The 26,039-nt window shown below is 38.4% G+C and overlaps 2 protein-coding genes across 4 annotated transcripts in view; both read left to right on the forward strand.

The window, feature by feature from the left end:
* CRIM1 (cysteine rich transmembrane BMP regulator 1) overlaps window positions 1-7,601 on the forward strand; it is a 148,358-nt gene extending 140,757 nt beyond the window's left edge. For both annotated transcript variants that reach the window (XM_081941882.1, XM_081941883.1), the window contains 3 exons: window positions 685-807; window positions 3,794-3,981; window positions 4,797-7,601. In XM_081941882.1, coding sequence (XP_081798008.1) covers window positions 685-807; window positions 3,794-3,981; window positions 4,797-4,973 — 488 coding nt within the window. In that variant the 3' untranslated portion in view covers window positions 4,974-7,601. The remainder of the gene's footprint in view (window positions 1-684; window positions 808-3,793; window positions 3,982-4,796) is intronic.
* A 6,248-nt stretch (window positions 7,602-13,849) lies between these two features.
* Window positions 13,850-26,039, forward strand: part of FEZ2 (fasciculation and elongation protein zeta 2) — a 36,841-nt gene continuing 24,651 nt past the window's right edge. Inside the window, exons 1-4 of one of the 2 annotated variants that reach the window (XM_081942292.1) lie at window positions 13,850-14,236; window positions 16,487-16,595; window positions 19,181-19,297; window positions 22,805-22,949. In XM_081942292.1, coding sequence (XP_081798418.1) covers window positions 13,956-14,236; window positions 16,487-16,595; window positions 19,181-19,297; window positions 22,805-22,949 — 652 coding nt within the window. In that variant the 5' untranslated portion in view covers window positions 13,850-13,955. The remainder of the gene's footprint in view (window positions 14,237-16,486; window positions 16,596-19,180; window positions 19,298-22,804; window positions 22,950-26,039) is intronic. The other variant, XM_081942293.1, reaches the window with a different exon arrangement.

Here is a 26,039-nt window from a genome sequence, read left to right on the forward strand (position 1 = left end):
AAGACTTGTATTCAGAAACTTTTTTTTTCTTTTTGTATCTCAAAAAAACATGTCTACAATAGTCCCTGGCTTATGACTGGTTACTGAATAATTGCTCGAAGTTACAGTGGACTCAAAAAAAGCTACTTATGACGCCTCCTTAAAGTTACAGCTGCCACACCATCTCTGCAGTCATGTAATCACATTTTCGGCAGATGGCAACCGGCATGTATTTACAACCAGTTGCAGCATCCTATGGTCACATGATCACAAGTTGCAACCTTTTTGGCTGTTTAAGTATTTTGGCAGTTACATGGGAAACAGGAAAAGAACATCTTTATAAACAGTATTCCAAGACATATAGTTTTCAAATATTTTTGTTCTCTATAGATTCAGAAAAAGAATGATTTTTTTTTAACACCGTAATTCAAAAACCCATCTGTTCTTAATTATCAGTGATAAGAACTGGGTGTTCATAATACTATTATAACACATACTTTCTGCCTCTTTTACTTTATAATTTTGTGCAGCCTATTTACACCTAGACCTCCGGGAGAGCTTTAAAAAATACTTCATTAATGTATTGCAAGTTTTTAATATATTAAATGTACAGTCCATTTTAAATAGCTTTTATTCACAAACTTTGTTAACAGTGTTGGTATCTTGGTTAGCTAGCTTTCCTATAAGTTCCTTATTGTTTTGCAGAAATGTATGTACCTGAACCTACCAACATTCCAATTGAGAAGACAAATCATAGAGGTGATAAAGAACTAGAAGCACCAGTCTGGCCTACATTCAGTGAAAATGATGTTGTTCATATCCATAAAGGTAAACACCATTTAAATCAATTATCTCTGCATAAAGCAAAGGAAACTTAGGTAAGCTTCAAGCTGTCTTTTTTTTAGAACCATATTGACAATTTTAGAATTTCAAAAGGTTCTTAGGAACACCAAATTTCATTATAGGAACTTGGTTTTGTCTAAATGACTTGAGCTATAGTTCTCTTTGGCTGGAGATGAGAGGATATAGCACATTCTCAGCATTACAGGAAGGCTCTTGTAGTCAGAACTTATCTTTGCCAATAGAATGGCTTGTTCTAAAGAAGAAGAATAGGATACCTGTTCATAACAATTGTTTAGGACAGAGAATCATTTCTGTAGCCAGGAACTGTACATTATTTAAACTTCATTTTTGCAGCCTCCCAGAGCGATAGAGACGTGATCTTTATGCAGAGGTAATTGCAGAGGGAGGGAGAAATAGGTAATTGCAGAGGGAGGGAGAAATAGAGGCAGGGATTCTTCATTAAAAGTTGATGGGCTGTTTTGGTTGGTTTTCCAAACCTCTCTTTAATAGATTTGTAATAAGAATGTTTTCTTATTTTTTAAAAGTGAAAAACTACATTGGCCTAAGTCAGTATTTTGACCCTAAATTTTAGCAATGCAATTTGAGGGGTTCCAGAGCTTGCAAAATTGCCTGAAGACCTGCATTTGGACCAAATGAGTTGGCTACATTTTTGCTGAATACATTTTTGTAGAGCAGAAATGTATTTAATGTACGAGTCAATTAATTATGGTTATTGTAAGGTAAAGATTCCCCCGCACATGCGTGCTAGTCATTTCCAGTTCTAGGGTCGGTGCTCATCTCCATTTCTAAGCTGAAGAGCTGACGCTGTCCGAAAACATCTCCATGGTCATGTGGCCGGCATGACTAAATGCTGAAGGTGCCTGGAGCGCTGTTACCTTCCCATCAAAGTGGCCCCTATTTTTCTACTTGCATTTTTACATGCTTTTGAACTGCTATGTTGGCAGAAGCTGGGACAAGTAACTCTAAGGATTCGAACAGCTGAACTGCCAACCTTCTGATTGACAAGCTCAGCATCTTAGCCACTGGGCCACCATGTCCCTGAATTGCTATCCCATTCTACAATAGTTATTGTAGAAACTGTTAAAAGACACAAGAGTCCAATATGAGGAGGGAAAAGAGTTTTCTCTGATTATGTAATTTATTTCAGGAAAAATGTTTATTAGAAGCCAGATTCAAAAATGCACACAAGTAAGCAGAACATAAATAATGGCAACTCCTCTGTTACTTTCTTAGATTCCCTGAACTGGAGCCAAATTTATCAATATTTGCTTAATTCAGTTAATTTGCCCAGTGATTTTGGTAGTTCTCTGCTAAGAATAATTAAATCTGTATGATTAAGCCCAGCAAGTGTTACATTTAACTCTTTTTTTAATGAATCCATTATTTCATTACCACCTATTGATACCTTCAAATAGGCAACTTTCTGGACACAAGTATTTAACAAATCACATTTGTTGTACTACTGAATTTGTTTGCAGTATTAGAACTAAACTTACATTAATTCAGTTTTTATCACATTATGTTTTTGCAACATAATGTAAGTGGAAAATGTAATTTCATTTAATTTATTAAATTTATATACTGCCCATCTCATGGTTACAGTGATTTTATTATTGTTTTGGATAAACAAGCAAAAATTATAAAATAAAATAAAAGATCAATAAGGGCAGAAAACAAAAACAATACATTGTCTACAACAAACCTACAGAACTACAACCTGCATGCAATTTATATAAATCTTACATTCACAACTGATAAACTGTCTCCAAAGCACAACTCAATGCTCTTCTCTCTTGAGTTATGCATGGCAGATATAATGGAATTTCCAGGTCCTTGTGCCTCCGGGGAATATGAAACCTTAGATCAGGGGTCGGCAACCTTAAACACTCAAAGAGCCACAAAGGTCCTAACCGGAAGCCCCCCGTTCAGCTTTGGAGCCGACCGGAAGTCTGGTTCCCCCACCATAGAGTCTCCTCCTAGTGTGGCATCCTTTTTTCCTCTACCTGTCCTAACCGAAAGCCCTATCAATTGTGGAGCCGATCGGTGACAGGGAGCCGCAGCAGAGGGATGAAAGAGCCACATGCGGCTCCAGAGCCGTGGGTTGCCTACCACTGCCTTAGATCATGTCTTTCTAAGGTGTAAATTATACATGGAGCTATATTTTCAATTAATTCCCCCCCAATTGAACCACTGCTTGATTACTTAAACACAGATGTCCTGAATCACGATTTTATTGGTAAATTTTGAGCCCTAGGCTATGTCATTTCCTGACCAACTAACAGAAGCACACCATGTACCAAACTGTTATAATACTATTATATTTTTGTTTATTGGATTGTTTTAACCTAGTTTTGTACTGGACTTCAACCATAATAAAGATAATGCATATAAAACAATATCAATATTAAATAACAAATGAACAGCATAACAGTAATTATATGAACCCTAATATAATTTTCCAGTGGATTGACTGAAAAATCTGGAACAGGCAGGTTATTCAAAAATAAATAGCATCAGTTTCCAACTCCTACTTGTTTAACCAAAAAAATAATAAAATCACTATAACAGTGAGATGAGCAGTATATAGATTTAATAAATTAAATGAAATTAGATTTTCCACTTACATTATGCTGCAAAAATGAAGATGTCTATGTGATAAAAACTGAATTAATGTCAGTTTATTCTAATGCTGAAAACAAATTCAGCAGTACAACAAATGTGATTGTTAAATACTTTTGTGAACACAATAGATTTGATAAACCTGAAGTTGTACTTGACCTAGTAAATCTAACTTGGATCTAAATATTTATTATATTATACTACATACTTTTAGTTATGAATACATCATTTGGAAAAAAAATGTTTCTCAGGTTATTATGTATGATATCTCATGAGCTCCTCGGTTACTTTATTTTTTAATTGGTAATGTGCTTGTTTTTACATTTTACAGATATGGGTCATCTTCAGGGTGAATATAGAGAAACTAGAGGATCACAGCCAACTGCAGAAGCATCTCTTGATTCTCTTGCCTGGGTAACCGTACCCCTCTTAACAGCTCTAGTTCTTATAATTGCACTTTTGTTTATCAATCAGAAAAAGCAATGGATACCAGTATCCTGCTACAGAACTCCAGCAAAGGTAATGGACTAAATAGCATTTGTACTGTATAAATAAGTAACTGGCTATCTTGAATCAGTTGAGCAATTAAATAAGAGCAGACACTTGTGGAAATGGAGATCTGCAAGTGTCTTGCCTATGCGTTCCCTAAGGATACATTACCTGGAAGCATTGTTTCTTTGGAAGTTTGATTGCTTTCAGAGATCATGGCTTTTGGAGATTCGGGATTGATTAGAGGAAGGTGTTTTCTTTTTCAACTAGCATATAGTTAAACTGTAGATTACTGCTAACAGAATTATTAGGTGGTTTTAAAGGAGACAGAAAGATTCATTGAGTATAGTTGTTTATTATCCCTCCCCCCAAAAACAGAGAGAAGAAATGTTCAGTACTGCTTGTTGGAAAGCAGTGTTGGAAGAGATTGTCACTCCAATCTGGGCTTGTAAAATGTATTATGTTGCCCACTGTGACCAAACACACAGAAGTAGGTGGCTTGTGGTTCTATCTGAGAGAACTCTGCTTATGACCAGAAGGGTACAGTAGCCATTTGCCCAAGAATGTTCTTTATGCAAGGGATCATTCTAATAACTGAAGGTTAATTATAATAATTATAACTATCAGTTATTTTATTTGCATACTTTTATCACAAATGAAGCCCTGAGCAGTGCAAAGCCATAGTATATGTTTGTGCTCTTGGCTTTTGAGTCTAAATGATATTGTAGGAGTGAGTGGCTGAACTTTCTCTCACCTTTGCAATTAAGAAGACACTGTTTAGTAGAGAATAAAAATATACTGTACCTAAAATGCTGATTTTATGTATTGTGTTTCCATCCAAACAGCCTTCCTGCTTAAATAATCAATTAGTGTATGTGGACTGCAAGAAAGGCACCATGGTTCAGGTGGACAGTTCTCAGAGAATGCTTAGAATTGCTGATCCAGATTCAAGATACAGTGGATTCTACAGCATGCAAAAACAGAGTAACTTACAAGCAGATAATTTCTATCAGACAGTGTGAGAAACTGCATCTCCTACCAAGAAGTTAAGAAGAAACAAAGGCTGAGTCTGCTATTCAAATAAAACTAGAATCATGCACTTGCTTAGGGGATTGTATTGGATTTGTGACTTCATGTACAGCTCTAAGACCTTGTTGGGATTGACTCTGATTCCTGCAGTGTGCCAGAACAAGCATTCCCACTTCTGACCAAGTGTTTTCCTGGAACCAAAGTTTTAAAATTTGTTGATGTTTTGCTTGTAACATAGTAATCATGATTGTTTGGGAAGAGAAAACGGGGGTGAGCTTGCGTGGTTAGAACAAGAAGCTTCAAAGAATAGCTGGTCAGCTTAGCTTGGAGTCAAAAGAATATCTCTTTGTACTGACACTCCAAATTGCATTTATTGCAGTGAAGTATAAGCAGAACCCTAACACAATTCAAATCAGAACATTTGGGGGTGCTTATGCTTCAAAAGTAAATCCGTAGGATAATCTATTGCATGACAGGTGCAGGATAGCTGCAGCTGTATTTTTCTATCTGGTCAGAAGCTGCAATAGTGTATGAATGATACAGTAAGGAAAACATTAAAACAAAAAGGGCAAATTAATGGGAGATAAGTACAATCATACATTGTGCTGCTTTTTGTTTTTCATTTTGTTGTTAATTGACCAGACTGGCAATTAGCAAATATATAATTCCTGAGAAGAGCACTGGATCTTTTGGCAACAGTATTGAAGGGGGATAGAGGAAAAGGTAAACACAGTTTGATTCCAGAGCTCTGTTTGGGGAGGGGGGTGCGCGCGCATGTATGTGTTTCTTTTACTGTCTATCAGTTTTAGGTGTTTCACACACCAAATTATCTTTGAAGAAAATGATCTTGATGGATGAAGATCTAGCTCAGATTCATTTTTGTATCATGTTAAAGGGGGAGGGGGGTTCTGTTACTGATTATGCAGACTAGAAGCAACTTCCATGCTAGGAAGCTGCTTAATTTTAATGTATATTACTCAAGCACCTTTTTGGAAGCTCAGAAAGAAAGATCATGCTTCTTTAAAACTTTAGCTTTATAGAAATATCCATGTAAATATCGTTATGCTTAAAAAAAGCATTTGTGTGTCTCTGTGTGTTTAAGTGTTTATGTGTATAGTATTTTATATATACATACACATATGTATATGTGTATGACTATATACATATCAAATACACATATGCTCCTACTATATATGTATATATGTATATATACAGTATATATATGCTATTTATATATACAGTATATATCAGTATAATTTTGTATTTTCCCCGTTGAATGTATTTTTAACTGAGATTTTACCCAGAACAGAAACACAGGCATTCCATATTATTACTTAACCTTGCGTGTGTAGAAAGACAAGATGAGGTTATCTCATTTTATCTAGTTTTATTTGATTTGGAAGTGTTAGGATGCAAATGAGTGTGTGTGCGTGTGTGTGTGTGCGTGCCCTTGTGTTTGCATACATATCCAGTGTGTGCATAATTTTAGCAGTAAGCATTAGTATCGCTACTTGCTACATTTCAGGGTGTGTGTGTGTGTGTTTGTTTTTTTATCCTGCATGGCCTTAAAAAGGCTTAAAATCCAATGCATTGGCTAGAGACACTGATAATGTATAGGCAGCACTCCTCAATTCCACAGAATAGCAGTATTTGCATTTGGACTTATTTCATAATAGTTGTTTGAAGCAGCTATTAAAATAAAGTCCACAACTCACTGAAGGTTTGTTGCAGCTTGACTTGTAACTTTAACTGTACACACAACTTTAACTTTTCCAAACAGGTCTTGGCACTTTTATACTAACTGCCCAGTTGTGTGTTGCCTCTTACTTTCACAATTGCTTGTCCTGAGACACAGATACCCAATATGTTTAATGTGAAAAGAAAATGTATTTTTTGTAAAGGAACTCTCAAGTATTGTTGTAAATACTTGGTCAGAGATTACTGAACTTTAAAACTGAAAAACCTAATTTATTATATGACCTAATTTATTAATCTGAAGATTATCAAATATCTTGTTTTAGAATATCACAAAGTGTTCTAGCTGTTTGTGTCAAAGAGAAAAGGTAATAGGTGTATCATAAAGGCTCAGTATTTTTTTCTGTTATGAATTCAGTTTCCAAAAAAATAAAAAAAATGTAGCCCCTTTGCCCCCAACACAGCATTTTATCTTTAGTATAAAAACACTGAAATAAACATTACTCTCCCATTATTCAGATTCTGTCATGGTCAATCATTCATTCCTTTCATAAAGAGTAAAACAGTCTTTATCGGAAAATTGTAAATGCTTGCTTTGTTTTACAATCAAGGCCATATTCTGAATGATACTTGCAGGATATAGGACATGGTGTAAAATGGTTTTTTGTGTGTTTTATTTTATTATTATTTTAAAGATAGTATTTATCCTATGTGCTGTATTCATTACACTCTTTTACTTTGGTTCCTGTTGTGCTCTTGTAAGAGAAATGCAGATACAATTTTCTGAAAAAATAACATAGATGCATATTATGGCACTTAGAGTGCGCTGCAATTTGGCAGGTTGCTTGTTTACTTTTTAAAATGTAAGATGGTTTCTTGTAATTTGGCTCGTGGCAGCACAATAAAAATTAACTTGATGAACTTTTCATTGCTGTGAAATGAGTTTTTCTGTATAATATTGTTTTCATTTTTTTTAACTTTACAGATTTGTATCTTGACAAACATCTTTCTTGCAGTGCACAGAATGCTTGTTAAGGATCTAGCCACTTTGAGTTCTGTTCCATAATGCTGCATTACCCCTATCCTTTTCCATCTTCTAAGGTTTGAATTCTCTACTTCTGTATTCAGTATTATAGGGTATGAGTATTACATGCTTGTGGAATGATTCCTCAATCTATTTTTTAAAGACGATTGCTCTGTTCTCCCTAAATTTATTCCCCGAACCTTGCTGATATTCTTGTTCAAGTGTGGAAATGTTATTTTGCTTGAAAAATGAGCTGATATTCTCAGCATGCAGTCTTAGAGCACCAGGGTGCCTATAGAGTATGGTAGTCTTGGACCTACGACCAACCTACAATCGCTAAGTGAAACATTTGTTAAGTGGGTTTTGCCCCATCTTACGACTTTTCTTGCCACTGTTGTTAAGTGAATCATTACAATTGTTAATTTAGTAACACGGTTGTTTAGTCTGATTTTCCAATTGACTTTGCTTCATAAAAGGTGATCACAGGACCCCGGGATACAGCAACCGTCATAAATATGAGTGAGTTACCAATCATCTGAATTGTGATCACATGACCATGGGGATATGCAATGGCCGCGTTAAAAATGGTCATAAGTCACTTTTTTCAGTGCCGTTGTAACTTTGGTCACTAAATTAACTGTTCTAAGTTTGAGCTCTACCTGTGTGTGGTGTGTGTGTGTGTGTGTGTGTGTGTGTTACCCTGCATCTATCAGTATTATATCATAGAGGTGGAAAGGGCCATTTAGGGCCTTCATTAACTCAAGATCAAAATTAAAGCATACCTGTAAGTTCATCTTCCTATTGAACACATCCAGTGAATGGAATTCTTATCACCTCTCCAGTTAATGACAATCAGTTGAAATCACCTACATTCTGAAACACCAGGAAACAGGTATTGACCTCCTTCTGTGTAATATCATTTGAAGAGTACTCTTGATCATGGTTAAACACATCCATCTCCTTCAAAATGTCTTCATACAACTTGGTTTCTAATCCTCTGATCATCCTTGTCACCCTTCTATGAACCTTTTCTAAGTTCTCCATCCGGTGCTATACTTAAGATGTACTTTGAGTAATCAAGTGGAACAACTCTGTTGAAAAAAAAATTATATTGGACTCAAATTCAGCTTGTAGATATTTCAAATACTATTACCAAAAGCCAGTTTTTCCTTGGGGAGTTTGTATCAACAGATGTCTATGCCCCACTCATTCTCTACAATCTAATATTGTTATGTCTTGTATTCTTTTTTAAAGTTAAGGATGCCAACTCTCATCTTCACTTGTAGACACCTGATGCCTTGGAGGGACCAGCTTTTGTTCTACAAGAGTTGCATGAGATACCAGTACCATCCCCATTACTGCTTCCTTAAAGGAGGAAAATCTATTCTAGTACTCACATGCAGAATTGTTAATCAACATATCTTTGATGAAGGAGGTCACCAAACCCTGTTGCTGCCTCTTTTAACATTGCAATTCAAATTCATAGTTCCTGGAACCCTGCAAATACCATCAGAATCCAGAAAATGGCACAGCTACTTTAAGAAGGTGTAGACAAATGCATTAAGCACACTTATGCTCTGTGTGTGCCCAGTGCACAGCCTCACCATTGTATCCTTAACACAAGAAGAACAAATCAATAACTACTCCAGAGATATTATCTAGCTGATTTGATCATGTTTGTGAAATTTAGTTGTCGAATTGCCACATGCATTACAGCTAAGCCAAAAGCTCACATTTTTCCTGCTCCGCTTGCACAGAGGAAGAAAAGCTTGGAACATCCCTGAAAGAGATTGGGGGTTGCATCTACAAGCAAAACCAAAGCCTTGGAAGGACTTTGCTCCAGATTTTATATATTTGACATTATACTGCTTTAACCCAGTTCAAAACACAAGTGTGACCTGTTCATTCAGCATTTCCTCTGACTGCTCTTAACTAATTAGTAACACCTGTAAAATATTTAAGCCACCTGTATGTTGTATCCATAATATTAAATAAGGAATGCATAAATAAGGGGAAAACAAAATAACATGTATATGAATCAAGCCTACTGTGAATAGAAGTTTGACTCCTGATTGCAGAAATAAAAAAGCTGAAGGCCAACTTTTTTAAGAATCACCAGAGAGGATAAAAGGCACACATGCATTATATAGAGGTCTACATGACTGCTACACGAATGAGAAAAAAGCCTCTGAGGAAAAATTTTCCCATATGCACAAGAAGCAGAAGGGTACCACATATGAAGAATATACGACAACAGTAGTATTTGTAAATATATGTCAAGAAAGAATACACAAACTAGAAAACAGTCGGGTAACAGGAACTGGAACTGTTATCAGCGGTAGCCAATTTGAAGTTCTGAACATAGAAGGCAAATTTCAACCATCCAAGATGGTGATATTATTCCAAAAATCTCTAGAATAATGCAAAATACTTTTTCTTTGGAGGAAGCAACAAAGGGAAAAAAAGAATAATTGATTTGAAACGCTCACTGTTTTGATAACCAGAGCTGTCATGTATGAATTTAAAAAAATATAATGAAAAGTATGCCATTTTCCTGGTGCATGTCTCCAGATCGTCAAGGCTCATGAAACTGAACAATTACTATCTACTTCTAATGATTTTTGTGGAAACAAACAACACTGCTACAAGGAGAGGATTCCCTTGGTAAGAAAGTGAATAGGAACTCAAGTAGTGTTTTTATCTATCTTTTCATTGAAGATCAATAGGCAACAATGGAAAACACAAGATAAATCATTGGCTACCAAAATGGTACAAAGATTTGGATTTCTGGAGGAAAAAATGGTGCACTTCACAAGAGAAGGGAAAAAAATTTTAAGAGGAAACTAAAACCAGAAGGAAGGGAGTAGTAGATGTACAAACCAGGTGTAAAGCAACTGCTAGGCATAAGGGACATAGCTGCATGATATAATTGTAGGAGATGACTAGGCTGAGCTCAAGGGAGGGGTCAAACACATCATAAGTCATGAGTCCCTACAAGCCCACAAGAGATTAACTGGGATATTCTCCATAATTTGTGGACCAAATATGGGCAGCTAACGAAGAATCATCCTAACACAGAAAAGTGTTTTGACATAATAGTTATCACAGAAAAGTATTTGGCTAAGAGTCATGATCAGAATACAGAAATTGAAGAATCTTATTTATTTGAAGTTATACAACCAACAAAAAAGGAGAAAAGAGGTGTCCTATACTTAAAGCAAACACTCTCCAAACATATACACATTTGTAAAGAAATTTTATGCTGCTCAGAGTTGGGCAGTCTTATATGGGAGATGGACAACATAAAAATGTAATCAATATAGAAAACTCACAATCAGCAATGGAATGTAATAGGCTGGATTCCCAAGAGGGAGGGGGGACATTCCAGAAAAATAAAAGGCAGCTCAGTCTAAATATTTTGCGTGAGAGAAAGAGGATGAAGACAGCCTCACCCTAATAGTTCTTGGAGTATTTGCTTGATGTACATACAGTAGTAGAATGCTTTAGTTTGGCAAGACTCTGTCAATAGGTGTGGAACAATAAAGAGCCCAGCTTGAAAGAATTACATGATTTTTGATTTTTTGATTTTGATTTTTGAGCCTGACACTATCTTTAATATCCAAATCTACAGAAAGCATATGGGCGAGATTTAAAGTGACAACAACAGCAAAGTGATACGGATTACTTTGGGAAAGGAGGATGCTTTTAAAAAATTTACTCACTATGTTCACAAGTGGACAATCTATAATGGCTGTGGGAAATTTCAACTCGGCCAGTAATGTCACATTGAACTAGAGTTCAAGGGACAAGTGTTTAATTTCATATTTATCAAATTAAAATAGACCTGTATTTAAAGAAATATTTCATGGCTGAGTGGAATAGTTGTCATTGAATCAGGAATCCCAAGGATCTCTCAGTAAAGCAAACAGAATAAGCCATTTTCTTATTTTTCACTTTTATTAGATTTGGCATCTCCTCTTGTACACTTTGGTGAAATTAACTGGCTTCATAACTGGTTGTTCTTATAACTGAAGGGAAGCAGAAGTAATGTGGTATCTTTATATGATACCAAAGTACACATGGGAGCAGTTTGGTGTCATGATTAAAGCTCCAGGCTACAATCTTGGAGGCTGTAAGTTCTAGTTCTACCTTAGGCACAAAGCCAGCTGTGGTGACCTTGGGCCAGTCCCTCTCTCCTAGCCCTAGGAAACAGATAACAGCAAACCATTGCCAAAATCCTGCCAAGAAAACTGCAAGGACTAGTCCATGCTGTTGCCAGGAGTCAACCCTGACTCAAAGGCACACACAAAAGTAAAACATAATTATTTTAAAAACTGCTAATGGAAATGCATATGTATTTAGGTAGTAAGCCTCTCCTTAAAGTTTTCCGAGCTAGAATGCAAAACTTCCAGATTTTACTTTAGAAAATGACCAGGGTTAAGGAAATCACATTAAACAAGAGAGACTATCATGATATTAGACCAGGGGTCGCCAACCTTTCAGACCTCAGGGACCACTAAATTCATAATTTCAAATCCCGCGGATCACTAAATATGAATTTCTAAAAAAGATAAATATTATTTAGTGCAATATAAAACCTGCAAATAATTTTTCTGCAGACTACCAAAATTTCCCCATAGACCACCAATGGGCCTGTGGCCACCGGTTGGTGACCACTATATTAGACAACCATTTTGCTCTGGTGGTTAAAGCACTGGGCTAGAAAGCAAGAGATGAGTTCTAATCCCTGGCTGAGTGACTTTGAGCCAGTCCCTCTCTCTCTCAGCCCATGGAGTCAAGCAACAAGTTGCTTTGTCAATTCCTGCTGCAACCAAATAGATCAGCATTTTGTTGATCCAAAAAAAAAGCAGAACCTGCATATCACGAAAACCTACACAGATGCAGACACCATGCGTACTACCCTGAGTTCATTAGATCTCTTCTGCCTATCTATATCTCTTCTGCAGAAAGTTGCATGATAGAATATCCAGCGATGTGCCTGGTGATGTCACATTCTAAAGCATTTCCTGTACAGAAATAAACAGCTAAATTCGGAGTGTCCAATTTCATCAGGAACAACCCAGCACCGCTTTTCACTGCTATGGGAGAAATCAACAAATATAAATCAGCAATCTTGTAACTATTTAATGAGAAAGGTTTCATGGATTTCAGTGGGATATTACTCATTCGGATAAATATAGGCTTGCAGTCTCAAATTGTTCTAATCAGAAAAAGACACTTTGGATGCAAACTTCACCCTTCCTCCCCATACTGCAGTTATGAACTTTTCACTTCCATCTGTTCTTACCTAGCATTTAAGTTCCAAACAAACCAATCATGGGTTTTTCCCCCCCTAATGGCTTTTTTTGTTCTCTACTGAACATGATCACAGCATGTAGGCTTATTAAAATTAATTCTGATTGTTAAAAAGGGAGTGTACAGGATGTACATGTTTTAAATGCTGTGGAATTCCTGACATTGTTAGCAGCAGACTTCCTTTGTTTCGAAACTCGGACAACTGGAATGCACTATTCGCGCCCTTTTGTCCTCAGACAAGGACTAATCCATCCTGACTTCAGATATTTCTCTCTCTTTTTTTCTTGATGGTGGGAACTTCTAATAACACTTGTGTGCACGTGGAAGCGGTCCAAGAAAAAACTTAAAAATGACATCTTATGTTGAATCCCTTGAGAGCTCAGTAAGTAATGTTATTTCAGGTTACTGTGCACAAATAAGCACAATGTCATATCCCAGAGGTCCCCAAACTTGGCAACTTTTAAGACCTGTGGACTTCAACTCCCAGAATTCTCCAGCCAGCATAGCTGGATAGAGAATTCTGGGAGTTGAAGTCCACAAGTCTTAAAGTTGCCAAGTTTGGAGACATCTATCATATCCCAATCTGCCGCAGTCCACACGCATTAAGACTTTAGACTGATTAATAAGTATTAATTTATCAAGATATGAACGCGCGCCCCATCCCATTACAATGGGCTCTTTCTCTTTCAAACAAACGGGCAACGGAATGATACGTGGTGTGAGGTTTTCACATTAATATACTGAAAACCTCCAGATCCCGCGTCAAAGGGCTATTCAGGCCAAGCTCCGAAGGAGGGGGAGACGTGAGTCACAACGCCGCCGCCCCACCCTTCGCTTTTCCGCCTCGGCGATCGGGAGCGCGCAGCGGCCGCTCAGAGAGAGAGAGAGAGCGGGGGCGCGCGTTGGCCGGGCCCCGCGGCCTCTCGACTTCTCCTCGGCGATGGCGACGGCAACGGCGCTCTCGCCGCGGGACCCGGCCGGGGACTGGCAGGACTTCTCGGGCTTCCAGCCTTCGTCGGAGCCGAGCGGTTCCCTGGAGCCCTCGGAGGCGGCGGCGGGGGCGGCCGTGGAAGGAGGCCCCTGGGACGGCGGGGGCGATTTGGGGATCGAACTCCCGCTCTGCTTCCAACCTGCTCGGCTGCTGGCCGAGCATTGCCTAGACCCGGAAGCCCTTCTCCTGCCGCAGCCCCTCAGCGAGCGGAGCGCCTTGCACGAAGATGAGTGAGTGAAGCGGCCGGTCGGATTCCTTCGTTGGAAGTGGAGGAGGAAGAAGAGGAGGGAGCCTCCCCCCTCCTCCTCTTCCTCCCCCTCCTCCCACCGCCCCTTTGCAAAGAGTGAGGTTCTCCCTTCGGTCGTGGAAAACTTATCCGGGGATTGAGGCGTTCTCCTTGCGAAAAGGGATGTATAAGAAATGGGGCGCTGGGTTTGGGGTGGTGGATTCCGATTCCCCACTTTTTCATCTATCCTGGTCCGGGGACTCCCCCTCAGCCTCACTCCATAAATATCTGTACAGAACAGAAGTATTGTAACCAATTTCGTTGTATCTATTTTGGGCAATGACAATAAAGGCTATGCTACACTATTTTCTATATAGCTGCATGGCCAACAAATTACCAGAAGAAAAATGCAGAGAAACTTAAATGGGCAATATCTCATGAGTATTTTTTCTCTCTCAAAGAAGTCTCTATATTGTACTTGTTTATTTAGCGGAGCAGCTGCCATTGTTTTAAAGAACAGGGAATTGAAATTTACCATGTTTGAATATAATGAACAAAAATTAAAAATTGGTGAAAAAAAGAAATGGGGCTCCGGGTTTAAGGTGGGGGAAGAAGTAGGAAAAAGAGAATTGCAGCTTCAGTATACGATTCGTTGCTAATGGAGAGCAATCCCCGACAGAGTAAGAGGGTGGTGGTGTTTCCCAGCCCTCAGGGGTTACGAGGACCTAATGCCCCGAAGGAGGAAAGCTTCAAAAATAGTTTCGCCTTCCTTTGACTTGGACTTTAAACTTTCCAGCACAACCAGGCTGAACTCTGTATGTTAGCAAGCATTTCACGGACTAGGCGTTGGTATTTGGTGGAAGGCAACCAATTCTAACATGGAATCTGATCCTTTTGAATGTTATACTTAAGGGTAGACCCTTTCTCAAGAGTCCCCAAAGGCCCGTTTTCTGTGCAGACCCTCATGTTTTATTTTAAGAACTTGAACTGTTGCAGTCTAAAAAAAGCAAAAGAAACTTTTCAGAGACATAATTAAACCCTTTCGAAGGGCACATCTCAGAAATTGTCTCAAATATTCCTTTTTCCGCTAGGGTTTTTGCTGATTTATAACTCTAACTTGTATTGATGTTTAACTCATTTAGGAATTGGAAACATTTTAGATTGCAACCTCTGCTCCAATATCAGCATTGGTATGGGTGCATTCTGTAATTTGCATCAAAAGCACTTGTATACCCAAGGTATAGATCTGATTGAGAGATGGTGGAAACAGTTTATTATCCACTTAATAAATTATGCTAATGTGAATAATATCCATATTATCCAAAGGGTATATTAATATTTGCACATCATAGCATAAAGAGCACTATAAATTTGGCTTATAGTGAATGAATGAGTAAATACTCAAGTCTTTGCTCCCCATACCAGGTGGAGCAGCTAAGAAACTGCAGAAGCTCCTTCCAAGGTTCACCTGATCTCAGAACTTAGGCTTGCTATGGCTTCTTTGTCCCATATCAGAAATTGAAAGGCAAGCCATGGCTTGATAATGGAAACATTTGAAAATCCTTATTTAATACATCAAGCCAAAATAAGGACAAACTATACTAAGTTTTTTTTTCTTCATGGCAAGCTTGAAATAATTACAATAAATGGGAAGAACTTGAATGCAGATGAAGGTCAACAGTAGCTAAAGTACTGGCAGCTGTGATTTCTTGTGTATTATAATCTGTGTTCTCCTTTTATGAGCATTTAAGAGAGAAAATGTTTTTCTATTATATTTATTGCTAAACAGATACTTATATAGTTTAACAATTTCATTCTTTGGCAAGTTGGTATAAGACACAGGTGTCAAACTCGTCACGTTGCCATCATGAGATGTTTTGCAATGGTGTTCCCATTCGCAGAGCTGGAGTGGGTGTGGCCTGTGCTAGACGCATCCAGCCTGCGGGCCACTAGTTTGACATCCCTGATAAGACAACCCATGAGGGTCTTTACCCAAATCATAGCATTGTATGCATTCTCTTCTTCTTAATGCAAAATTGACTGACTCAAATTTAATGAGAGAGCTCTAAAGGCAAAGGTCAAATCCAATGACGGATATTTTTGTGGTGGGTGATTCCCCATTCATGGCTGAGCCTATGAATATTGACATACTTTACTTTGGAATTAATATGGTACACTTTTAAAAGCAGAAGCCTTACTCACTTTAGAAACTTAGTTTCTGCATATTGTAAGGACTGAATTTTTTTCCTTCCAGGATTTGGAATGCTCTGACAGATAATTATGGTAATGTAATGCCAGTCGATTGGAAATCATCCCACACCAGAACTCTGCACTTGCCAACCCTGAATCTTTCTGAAAAGGGAGTAAGTATTGCCAGAACAATTTGGAAAATGTTCCTTTTGTCATTTAAATCTCTGTCCTAGACATCAAATATTACATAAGCCGTCAATTTAATTAAAGCCTCCTTTGCTATACCATTATTAGCTTTCTGTTTCTGTTGCCAGCATGTGTTTTCTTCCTCAAATTTTATCTAACACATGCCCCAATGTCCAATAAGATACATTAATTATACAAAATGCAAGAATTACCATTTGAATGTTAATTCCTACATTTGCATTTCTACACATTTCATTGATATATTATCAACTCTAATTATGTATAATACTGTTGTTTAAGCCAGAAATCAAGTAGCCAATAATAGTAACTGATATAAAAATAAAAGCAGCCCTCTGTTTCATTTAAAATATATTCAATATATTATACCCTCTTAGCTGGTATAGGGCAAAAAATAGAAGCATTTAAACTTTTTCAGATTGCCCTGAAAAGTTCTTAATGCAAAAATTCCCTTGAGTAAAAATCAAGAGCTTGGGACTAAACTGATAAGCCCATGACACTTTCTCAGCAGTGGGGCAGAAGTAGTTCTCCATGGGATAGTTTTTATATTATTATTTGTTGCTGCAGTTTACAACCCTGAGATTTCCTGGTGACTTCCAACCAGGTCCAGCTATGCTAAGCGTTTTGGAATCAACTAAGTTCAGCTGGGTTGAATAGACCTACGTGCTGATCCCTAGAACTGTACCGTGTTTCCCCGAAATTACGACATGTCCTGATAATAAGACAATGCCATATTTTTCCTGTGGGCAAAAATATACGCCCTTCCCCAATAATAAGCCCCCTGGACAACCCCCGCCCTCCAGCCAGGCAGAGCGCCACTCACCAACCTAGCGATATCCCGAAGGCGCAAAGCCGCAGGAGCTGGGGGGAGGGGGGGCAAAGGCGCTCACATTGCTTGAGGCCTTTGGGATACCAATAGGTTGGTGAGTGGCACTGTGCCCAGCTGGAGCGGGGGGTTGCCGGGCAGCTGCTCACACGAGCAGCCGCCCGGCAACGCCCCTTTCCAGCAGGGCAGAGCGCCACTCACCGACCCAGTAATATCCCAAAGGCGCTAAGCCGCTTGGCGCTCTGCCCGGCTGGAAAGAGAGGTTGCGTGAGCACTTGTTTTGCCTCCAGCTCGCGTGCCTCCCAGCCTCATTATGCCCAGCTCTCCCTGTAGGGCTGGGCCAGGGCGCCGCCCCACTACCGCCGCCGCCATGCTCTGAGCATAACCGGTTTCCAAACTCCGGAGATCCACTGCCAAGTCTTCCGGCAGCAGCCGCTCTGGGATTACGCTCTATGGTTGTGGGCTGGCTGTTGGAAGACTCTGGTGGGACAGAGAGTCTTCCTGCAGCCAGCCCACAACCATAGAGTGTAATCCCAGAGTGGCTGCTGCCAGAAGACTCTGCAGCGGATCACCAGAGTTTGGAAGCTGATTATGTTCAGAGCATGGCAGCGGCAGCGCCCTGGCCCAGCTCTACAGGGAGAGCTGGGCATGGTGAGGCTGGGAGGCACGCAAGCTGGAGGCAGAACAAGTGCTCGCGCAACCTCTCTTTCCAGCCGGGCAGAGCGCCACGCGGCTTAGCACCTTTGGGATATTACTGGGTCGGTGAGTGGCGCTCTGCCCGGCTAGAAAGGGGGGCTTGCCGGGCGGTTGCTCATGAGCATGGTCACCTCTTGGCAGCTTTGTTGTGTTGCTGCTCTGAGGCTGTGCCCGGCTGGTCAGGCGCCCGCTCGCAAGAGAGCAGCCACCCGGCAACCCCAAACCAATAAGCCCCCCCCCCAATAATAAGACCCAAGCAAAATTAGGGGGGGTCAAAAGAAAATAGGACCCTGTCTTATTTTCGGGAAACACAGTATCAAGAAATCCATGGAAGAGTTTTAAGGTTTCTAAAAGCAAAACTGTTAAGAAATAATAGACATGTCCTTTACTGAAAATCTACCCCTACAACCTATCAATGCATAATGTGTTTATTGGCTGGCCTGTCACAAAGGTTGACATTGATTAGGGGCGCCCAGCTGGCTTCCATGCCTAATGGAAAATTCAAGCCTCAAATTGCTTGACTTCAATCTAGCACCTTATTATGCCACACTGGTTGTCTTTAACAATTTTGATTATGTATCTTATTTATTTTGAAGAATAAATTTGACAGTGGCTTGGGACCTCACTGTATGTTTAAATATAGGTTTACCTCTCCTCTGAAGCCAAAATAGAGTCCAAGGTCAATGGTTTGTTTTAGGATATCAAGTCACAGAATGGATTGTATTAAATTGATCCTTTCAGGAATAAATGTGATCTGTGAACTGACGAGACAGTATCTATTTATTCAGTTCATCTGAATTAATCAACCTGAATGGCAGAATATTGTTTCTATGTTTGAACTGGATTTTGATGTGTAGGTTGAGCACCACATATATAAGGAAGATAATGATGGTAATAATAATTTTGGGATGTCAATATTTTGAATTCTTAAGCATTTTTATAGATACCACACACTATTATATTATTAAGTGTTATGATATTTGGTTGATTTATCTCTCTTTTTAACCTGTTTTATTTTGTATTTTCATACAGGTTAATGATAATTTGAACCTTGACTTGTCAGATGATGAAGAGTTGAGAGACCAGCTAGACATGCATTCTATTATTGTCTCCTGCATCAATGAAGAACCTCTTTTCACAGCCGAACAGGTAAAGTTCAAAAATAAATGTGTGCAATTTAGCATTAAACATTTCATCTTTCAGATATGTTGTAAATGCTTAGAAACATCCTAATAAAGGTATGGCCTAATACAGAATAACCCATATTTTAAATGCAGAAGTGATGTACTGTTTCATTCTTGAATTAGAACTTATATGGGAGAGCTGCAAATTGTCTTTGCCTTCTGCTAGTCCTCTCTCTGGCCTACCAATCTCCCTGGGAGCTCCACCTACTTTTTCTTACAACTCGGTGGGATGAGCAAGAAAAAAACCACTCTGTTTTCATTTTACTAGAGAAACAACAATTTAGATTTTTTTTAAAAGAGGCTGAGTTAGGGGAGGACTGGTTTAAATCCTTTTTTCTCTCCTGTTACTCTTAGCTCCGGGGAGAAGGGGCAGTCTAGAAATTTAATAAATTATTATTATTATTATTAGCTATGTATGACAGAGAGAAAATGGATGAAGTGCATGTGTATAAGTAGGTCCGTATATTGCAGGCTCACCTGCTCATATTATTTCTGAAAATCACTTTGATAGCAAGTGCTAGCCCCTCCCCCCCTCAACTGTGGAAAATATTTCCACATTTGATAAAAGTTACAATATTCAAACTAGTTTTCCAATGTTTTATGAATGGCAGTAGGAAAATAAAGTTGGTCTAGCAAAAAAAAAAAAAACCCAGCATGGCAAAACATGATTGAATAATCAGATAGACTGGTTAGTATGGTAATTTAAGTCTAAAATCATCTTTATTTGTGTGACTTCAGTCATCTCTGTGTAGGATGAATCATGTGTAGTCAGCTTCAGATATAAAAGACATTTTTTGTGAGGATATAACACCCATTCAATGGACTATAGGATTTGTTCATTAAACAGATTTTACTGCAAACAATGCAATTTACCTCAGTTATGTTAATTCCACAAATCATGAACAAATTGATACAAATGGTGCAAATTTAGATTTAATGAACATTCAAATTAAGCAGGCATCTTCTCCATCTCCCAAATGCCTATTAAATAAATATTTTATTGTTTTTACTAGAGCTCAAATATTTACATAGCTGTGAATTTTTAGATTTTAGCACACATTAGGGGAAGGGTTTTTGAAATGCCATTTAACTCGCAGAATGTCAACTGCTCTGTACCAAGCTATGTATACATAAGAGTTCTTTCATGAATGCTTTATTTTGTTTTTATTTCCGGTATTTATCTACACCTCAATCTTATCAGACTCTTCAGATACATGAAAAGTCATAATACTAACACCACCACACTGGCACCAATGATTCCACAGTCAATCCCCCAAGCTTTTCTGAAAGAGCTAAGTTTTAACCTGGTTGTAGAAAGCCATGAGAGTAGGAATCATCTTTGCCTCAGGAGTCCAGTTGTTCCATTGGAGAGAATCCTGCCCAGAGAACAGTGGGGGTTCATCACTTCTTATGGTTGGTGAGGATCTTTCCCAAGCCCTTAACCATCCAATTCAGTTGATAGCAATAGCACTTAGACTTATATACTACCCCATAACACTTTACAACACTCTCTGGGTGGTTTACAATGTAGAAGTATTATTTGCATATTGCCCTCAACAATCTGAGTTCTCATTTTACCGACCTCAGAAGGATGGAAGGTTGAGTCAACCTTGAGTCCTGTTAGGATCAAACTCCAGGCTGTGGGCAGTTTGCCTGAAATACTGCAATTTACTGCACTGCCAGTAAATCTTTTTGGGAGAGGATCTACTTCGAAGAGGCACTTTCTTAGATACCTCTGGCTCCAAGCTATATAGGATTTGAATTCCACGTGGGAACATACTGGTAGATGAAGAAGCTCCTACGAAATTGTGTGTGTGTGTGTGTGTGTGTGTGTGTGTTTGTGTGTGTATGTATGTATGTGTATATATATATACATATACATATACATATACATATATATACATATATTATTTATTTATCAGTACAAATACAACATATGTATGTATGTATGTATGTGTGTGTGTGTGTGTGTATATATATATATGTGTATATATATATATATATATATATATATATATATATATATATATACACATATATATATATGTTGTATTTGTGCTGATAAATAAATAAAGGGTGACTAGTATAGATCCATTTTGAGCTATTTAGCTGTCATCAGCTAGCCATACCCTTACTGGGATTTGAACCTGGGCTCTATTACATATTAGGCAGGAGTCTTAGCCACTATGCCACTATATATATATTATACAGATGACGTCTACAATGCTATTATTTTGTTTTTCTTTTTTCTTGAAGCAATCAGTGAAAAGGAATATCAGAATGGTAGGGAAATATAACAATTGTGTTCACCAGCTATCCATTCACTATTGCACTGGTGGAAGATATTTGTATTGCACTAGCTCATAAATGCACGGCTGTGTTTTAGCAACAGTTTCAGTTTCCTTTCATGTTATCTGTGCAGCATTATTTAACTTCTCTGATTAGACTACTTTATTAGTTATTCCTTCCATATCAGTCTTCCAGTCATTGAACATCCCTTGAAAAATATTTTATCCCCAAATCCAACAACTCAGATCAGACCCTAAAATGATAGCCATGCAAGGGAATGAGAAGCTGTGCTGCATCCTATACTGTATTACAGACTTCAGAAAGTCTGCCAGATCGGTTAAAGGTGGATAATGTAGAAACATGCTTCCTATTCAAATTGGTAGCATTTGTTACCGTAATCCATGTACAATTGCTGAATTCAAATGCTATTCACTTTGCTTCTCAACATTATGCTCGTTTTTCATAATCCAACTAGTCCTTGCTTTGTTAATTTTTCAGACAATAATTAAAACACGGCTTTTCTGACAGGCCTTTGTTTTGCTTTCTTTCAGAGTAACAATGGATTGTTTTAGTTTTTAACTGATGTTTTCTGAGACTTATAGTGTTTGTGGATTTTATCATTTCTCCGACTTGATTTGTAAATCCCTTGGAAATGTATAATTTTGTCTATGAAAGTATAAGGATTGACTAACTGAATATGGTATTAATGTATGACTATATTGTTCCAAAGACAGGAGTGGGTTTTCCATAGTTAATAATTTATAAGCAATTATTTATATATAAATCATAATTAACTTGGAGTAGCACAGTGGCCTAGAGATGGAGCGCTGACCTCACAATCAGAAGATTGTAAGTTCGATCCTAGGTATCGGCAAATATTTCTCTCTCTCTGGGCACAATGAGTAATTGTCTCCTGTGAACTTTATGTAGACATCAGAAAGGGCATCTGGCTAGTAAATGCTCAAGCTCCATTTAGTCGCCCCAATCCCATCTGATGCAAAGGATTATAATAGCAGATATTTCTCTATTTTTGAAAATCATCCCTGTATTATTAAACTGTTTATACTTATACATGGAAAGTCTTTTAGTGAGTAAAAGTTATTATTAAATAGTCTTTACAAAAATAAATAAATAGTATAATGTTGTCTTTCACTCTCTGTAACTTTCTCTATGTGTGTGGAAGGTAATTGAAGAAATAGAGGAAATGATGCAGGAATCTCCCGATGCAGATGATGATGAAACACCAAGCCAGACAGACCATCTATCCATGTTGTCTCAAGAAATTCAAACACTTAAACGGTCTAGTACAAATCACAATTATGAAGAAAGTAAGTGATGTTTAGGTGTATTTTCTGTTTGATGTTTGTCTTAAAAACTATCTTACATTTAAAGGATATGCTACTGTTCTTTTATAGCAGGGGTGTCAAACTCAAGGCCCAGAGGACAAATCCGGTCCACAGGGTGCTTAGATATTGCGTGCAGAGACGCCCTGGAAACAGTGAAGAACCAGCCTGCGGTGCCTCTGCTAGCTCGCTAGGGTTGTTGACAGAGGATTATAAAAGGCTGGCACAGCCGAAATGGTGTTCGGGAGCCCTTTTTCGCTGGCAGAGCACTGGGGCCTCCATAGGCATCCCCTACACAAGTTACATCAAGCTGGCTACGCTCCCTCCCCGCCCCCATCTTGTTGAAAATGCAATTGTATTTTCAAGCTATTGTCTTTATATAGCTTGTATTTTGTATCTTGTAATTCCAGTTCTACAAGATAAACTACCAGATACACATTCCTTTCTTGATATTATTTATGTTGTTAAATGATTTTATATGTTTATATTGACTTGGTACTATACTCCTAAGATATTTCGAAGCGGGTATAGGGGTGTTTACAGCTTTCAGCTATAAACAATAATACTAGTTTGCAGTTATATATGTCTATGGGATCCAATCTGGGTTGGTCATCGGAACCAGAGGTTTAGTCTCCGAGCTTTCAGACTCGTGCTGGAGCCCATCTTCAGGGAACTTCTCTCTCTAGATTAGGGCTGTCAAACTCCCAGCCCATGGGCCGGATGCGTCACACACTGGCCACGCTCACGCCCGGTTTAGCAAAGGGGAGGAAAGTCCCAATATGTCACATGACACCCCTGTGATGACATGAGTTTGACACCCCTGCTCTAGACTATGCTAGAATAACATTCCATGAAGATGGGCTCCAGCACGTGTCTGAAAGCTCAGAAGAATACACCTCTGTTCCTGGTGACTGACTCAGATTGGATCTTGCAACATTATCCTGGGACACATAAATTGGCCTGGCCTTTGCATATATGTCTGTAATTTGAAGGTGCATCTGATGTCAATAAAGAAAGAGAAAGTTTGCAGTTGTGAATATGAATGATTTAAATCAGTATTTCTCAAACGGGACAACATTAAAACATGTGGATTTCAACTCCCAGAATTCTTAGCTGGCTGGGGTATTTTGGGAGACGAAGTCCACACATCTTTACAATGAGAAATACTAATTTAAATCATTGAGGAAAACAATCTAAATTTCCCTGAAATTTAAAAAACCTGGAAGCTGTGAGCTGCAACTTTGTATATGCTAAACTGAATTAAAAACAATTAGAGGGAGGGAGGGATAATTGCATTGTTAAAAAGTTCAGAATTGTTATAAGTGATTTTTCTTAGAGATGATATCTACATGGGTTGGATGGGGATATATATATATATATATATATATATATATATATATATATATGTATATATGTATATATGTATATATGTATATATGTATATATGTATATATGTATATATGTATATATATATACATACATACATACACACACACACACACACACACCACACATATATATATATATATATACATACATACATACATACATACATACATACATACATACACACACACACACACACACACACATACATACATACATACATACATATATATATATATAGTGGTCTGTTGTATTCGGGTCTTTTACCGTGTAAGATTGAGATTGTCTTGGCAACATTTCGGCGAGGTCCTACTCGCCATCTTCAGGCTGGTGCTTTCAGCTTCGTGCTTGTGTGAGTAAAGCGTGGTCAGAGCTGCCGCCTTTCTATATATCTTGGGGGGGGGGGTGGACTGCTGGCTTTGTTGCTGTAAGTGGGTTGATTGGCTGTGTAGTTGCATCCTGATTGGTAGATGGAGTTGATGTTTGTAGATTGGTCGGCTGTTTCGTATCATCCTGTGTGGCTGAGGTTCTGGCTGTGTGTCCGTTGTTCTTTTGTGTTGTAACGACCTGGGTGGGGGGTGGGGCTCGTTTGTTGACTAGGGCTGGTTTCCAGATGTCTGGTAGGCGGGAGGTATCGTCATGTTTATTCATGTTGTGGGGGTGTTATTCTATTTCGATGGCTTCCAGAAGTATTCTCTTGTTGAAGTGTTCAGTTTTGGAGATTAATTTGGTTCCTTCAAAATCAATTTCATGTCCTGTTGCTTTAAGGTGCTGGAAAATGGAGGAAGTTTTTTCTTTTTTTCTGACTGCGTTCTTGTGTTCTGCGATGCGTGCATTTATTCTCCTATTAGTTTGTCCAACGTATGTGGCAGGGCAGATTTTGCATAGTATATCGTAGACTCCTTGGTTTTCTAGCTGGATCTTGTCTTTGGGGTTTCTTAAAATGTTGGCTATTTTTTGGTCAGTACTGAAGGCTGTGTTGATATTGTGCTTGTGGAGAATTTTTCTGATTTTATCCGTGGTGATGTTGTTGTCCTGTTCTGTGTCTCGGTTCTTAGGGGATATCTCCTTTTGGATTAGGTTGGTAATTATTTTTATTTGGAATCCGTTGGAGATTAATACGTTTGTGAGAGGTTGTAATTCAGTTTTCAGGTGGTCTTTGTAGGCTAGGCGTTTGGTTATGGAGATGAGGGTCTTGGTTACAGAGTTGATCTGTGCAGGGTGGTGATGGGATTGTGCATTTAAGTAGCAGTTGGTGTGTGTGTGCTCCCTAGGACACACCATCTACCGGGAAAAAAAAGATGGCGAGTGGGACCTCGCCGAAACGTTGCCAAGACAATCTCAATCTTACACGGGAAAAGACCCAAATACAACAAGACCAGCATACCTACACCCCTGAAAATCTACGAAAACAAATATATATGTATATGTATATGTATGTATGTATTGTGTCACAAATCCCAGTAAGGGTATGGCTAGCTGATGAGAGCTAAATAGCTTGAAATAGATCTATACTACCCTTACTGGGATTTGTGACACAATACATACATACATATATATGTATATGTATATGTATATGATGTAGATGTATATGTGTATATATAGGAGCAGTTTTTAACCTAAGTACATATTGGACAGAATATGTTTTTAGGGAAAGTATTGTTGGAATTAGAGTATCATTGCCGTCTA

This window comes from Natrix helvetica (genome assembly GCF_964273705.1).
Source record: "Natrix helvetica genome assembly, chromosome: 2".
Taxonomy (NCBI): Eukaryota; Metazoa; Chordata; class Lepidosauria; order Squamata; family Natricidae; genus Natrix; species Natrix helvetica.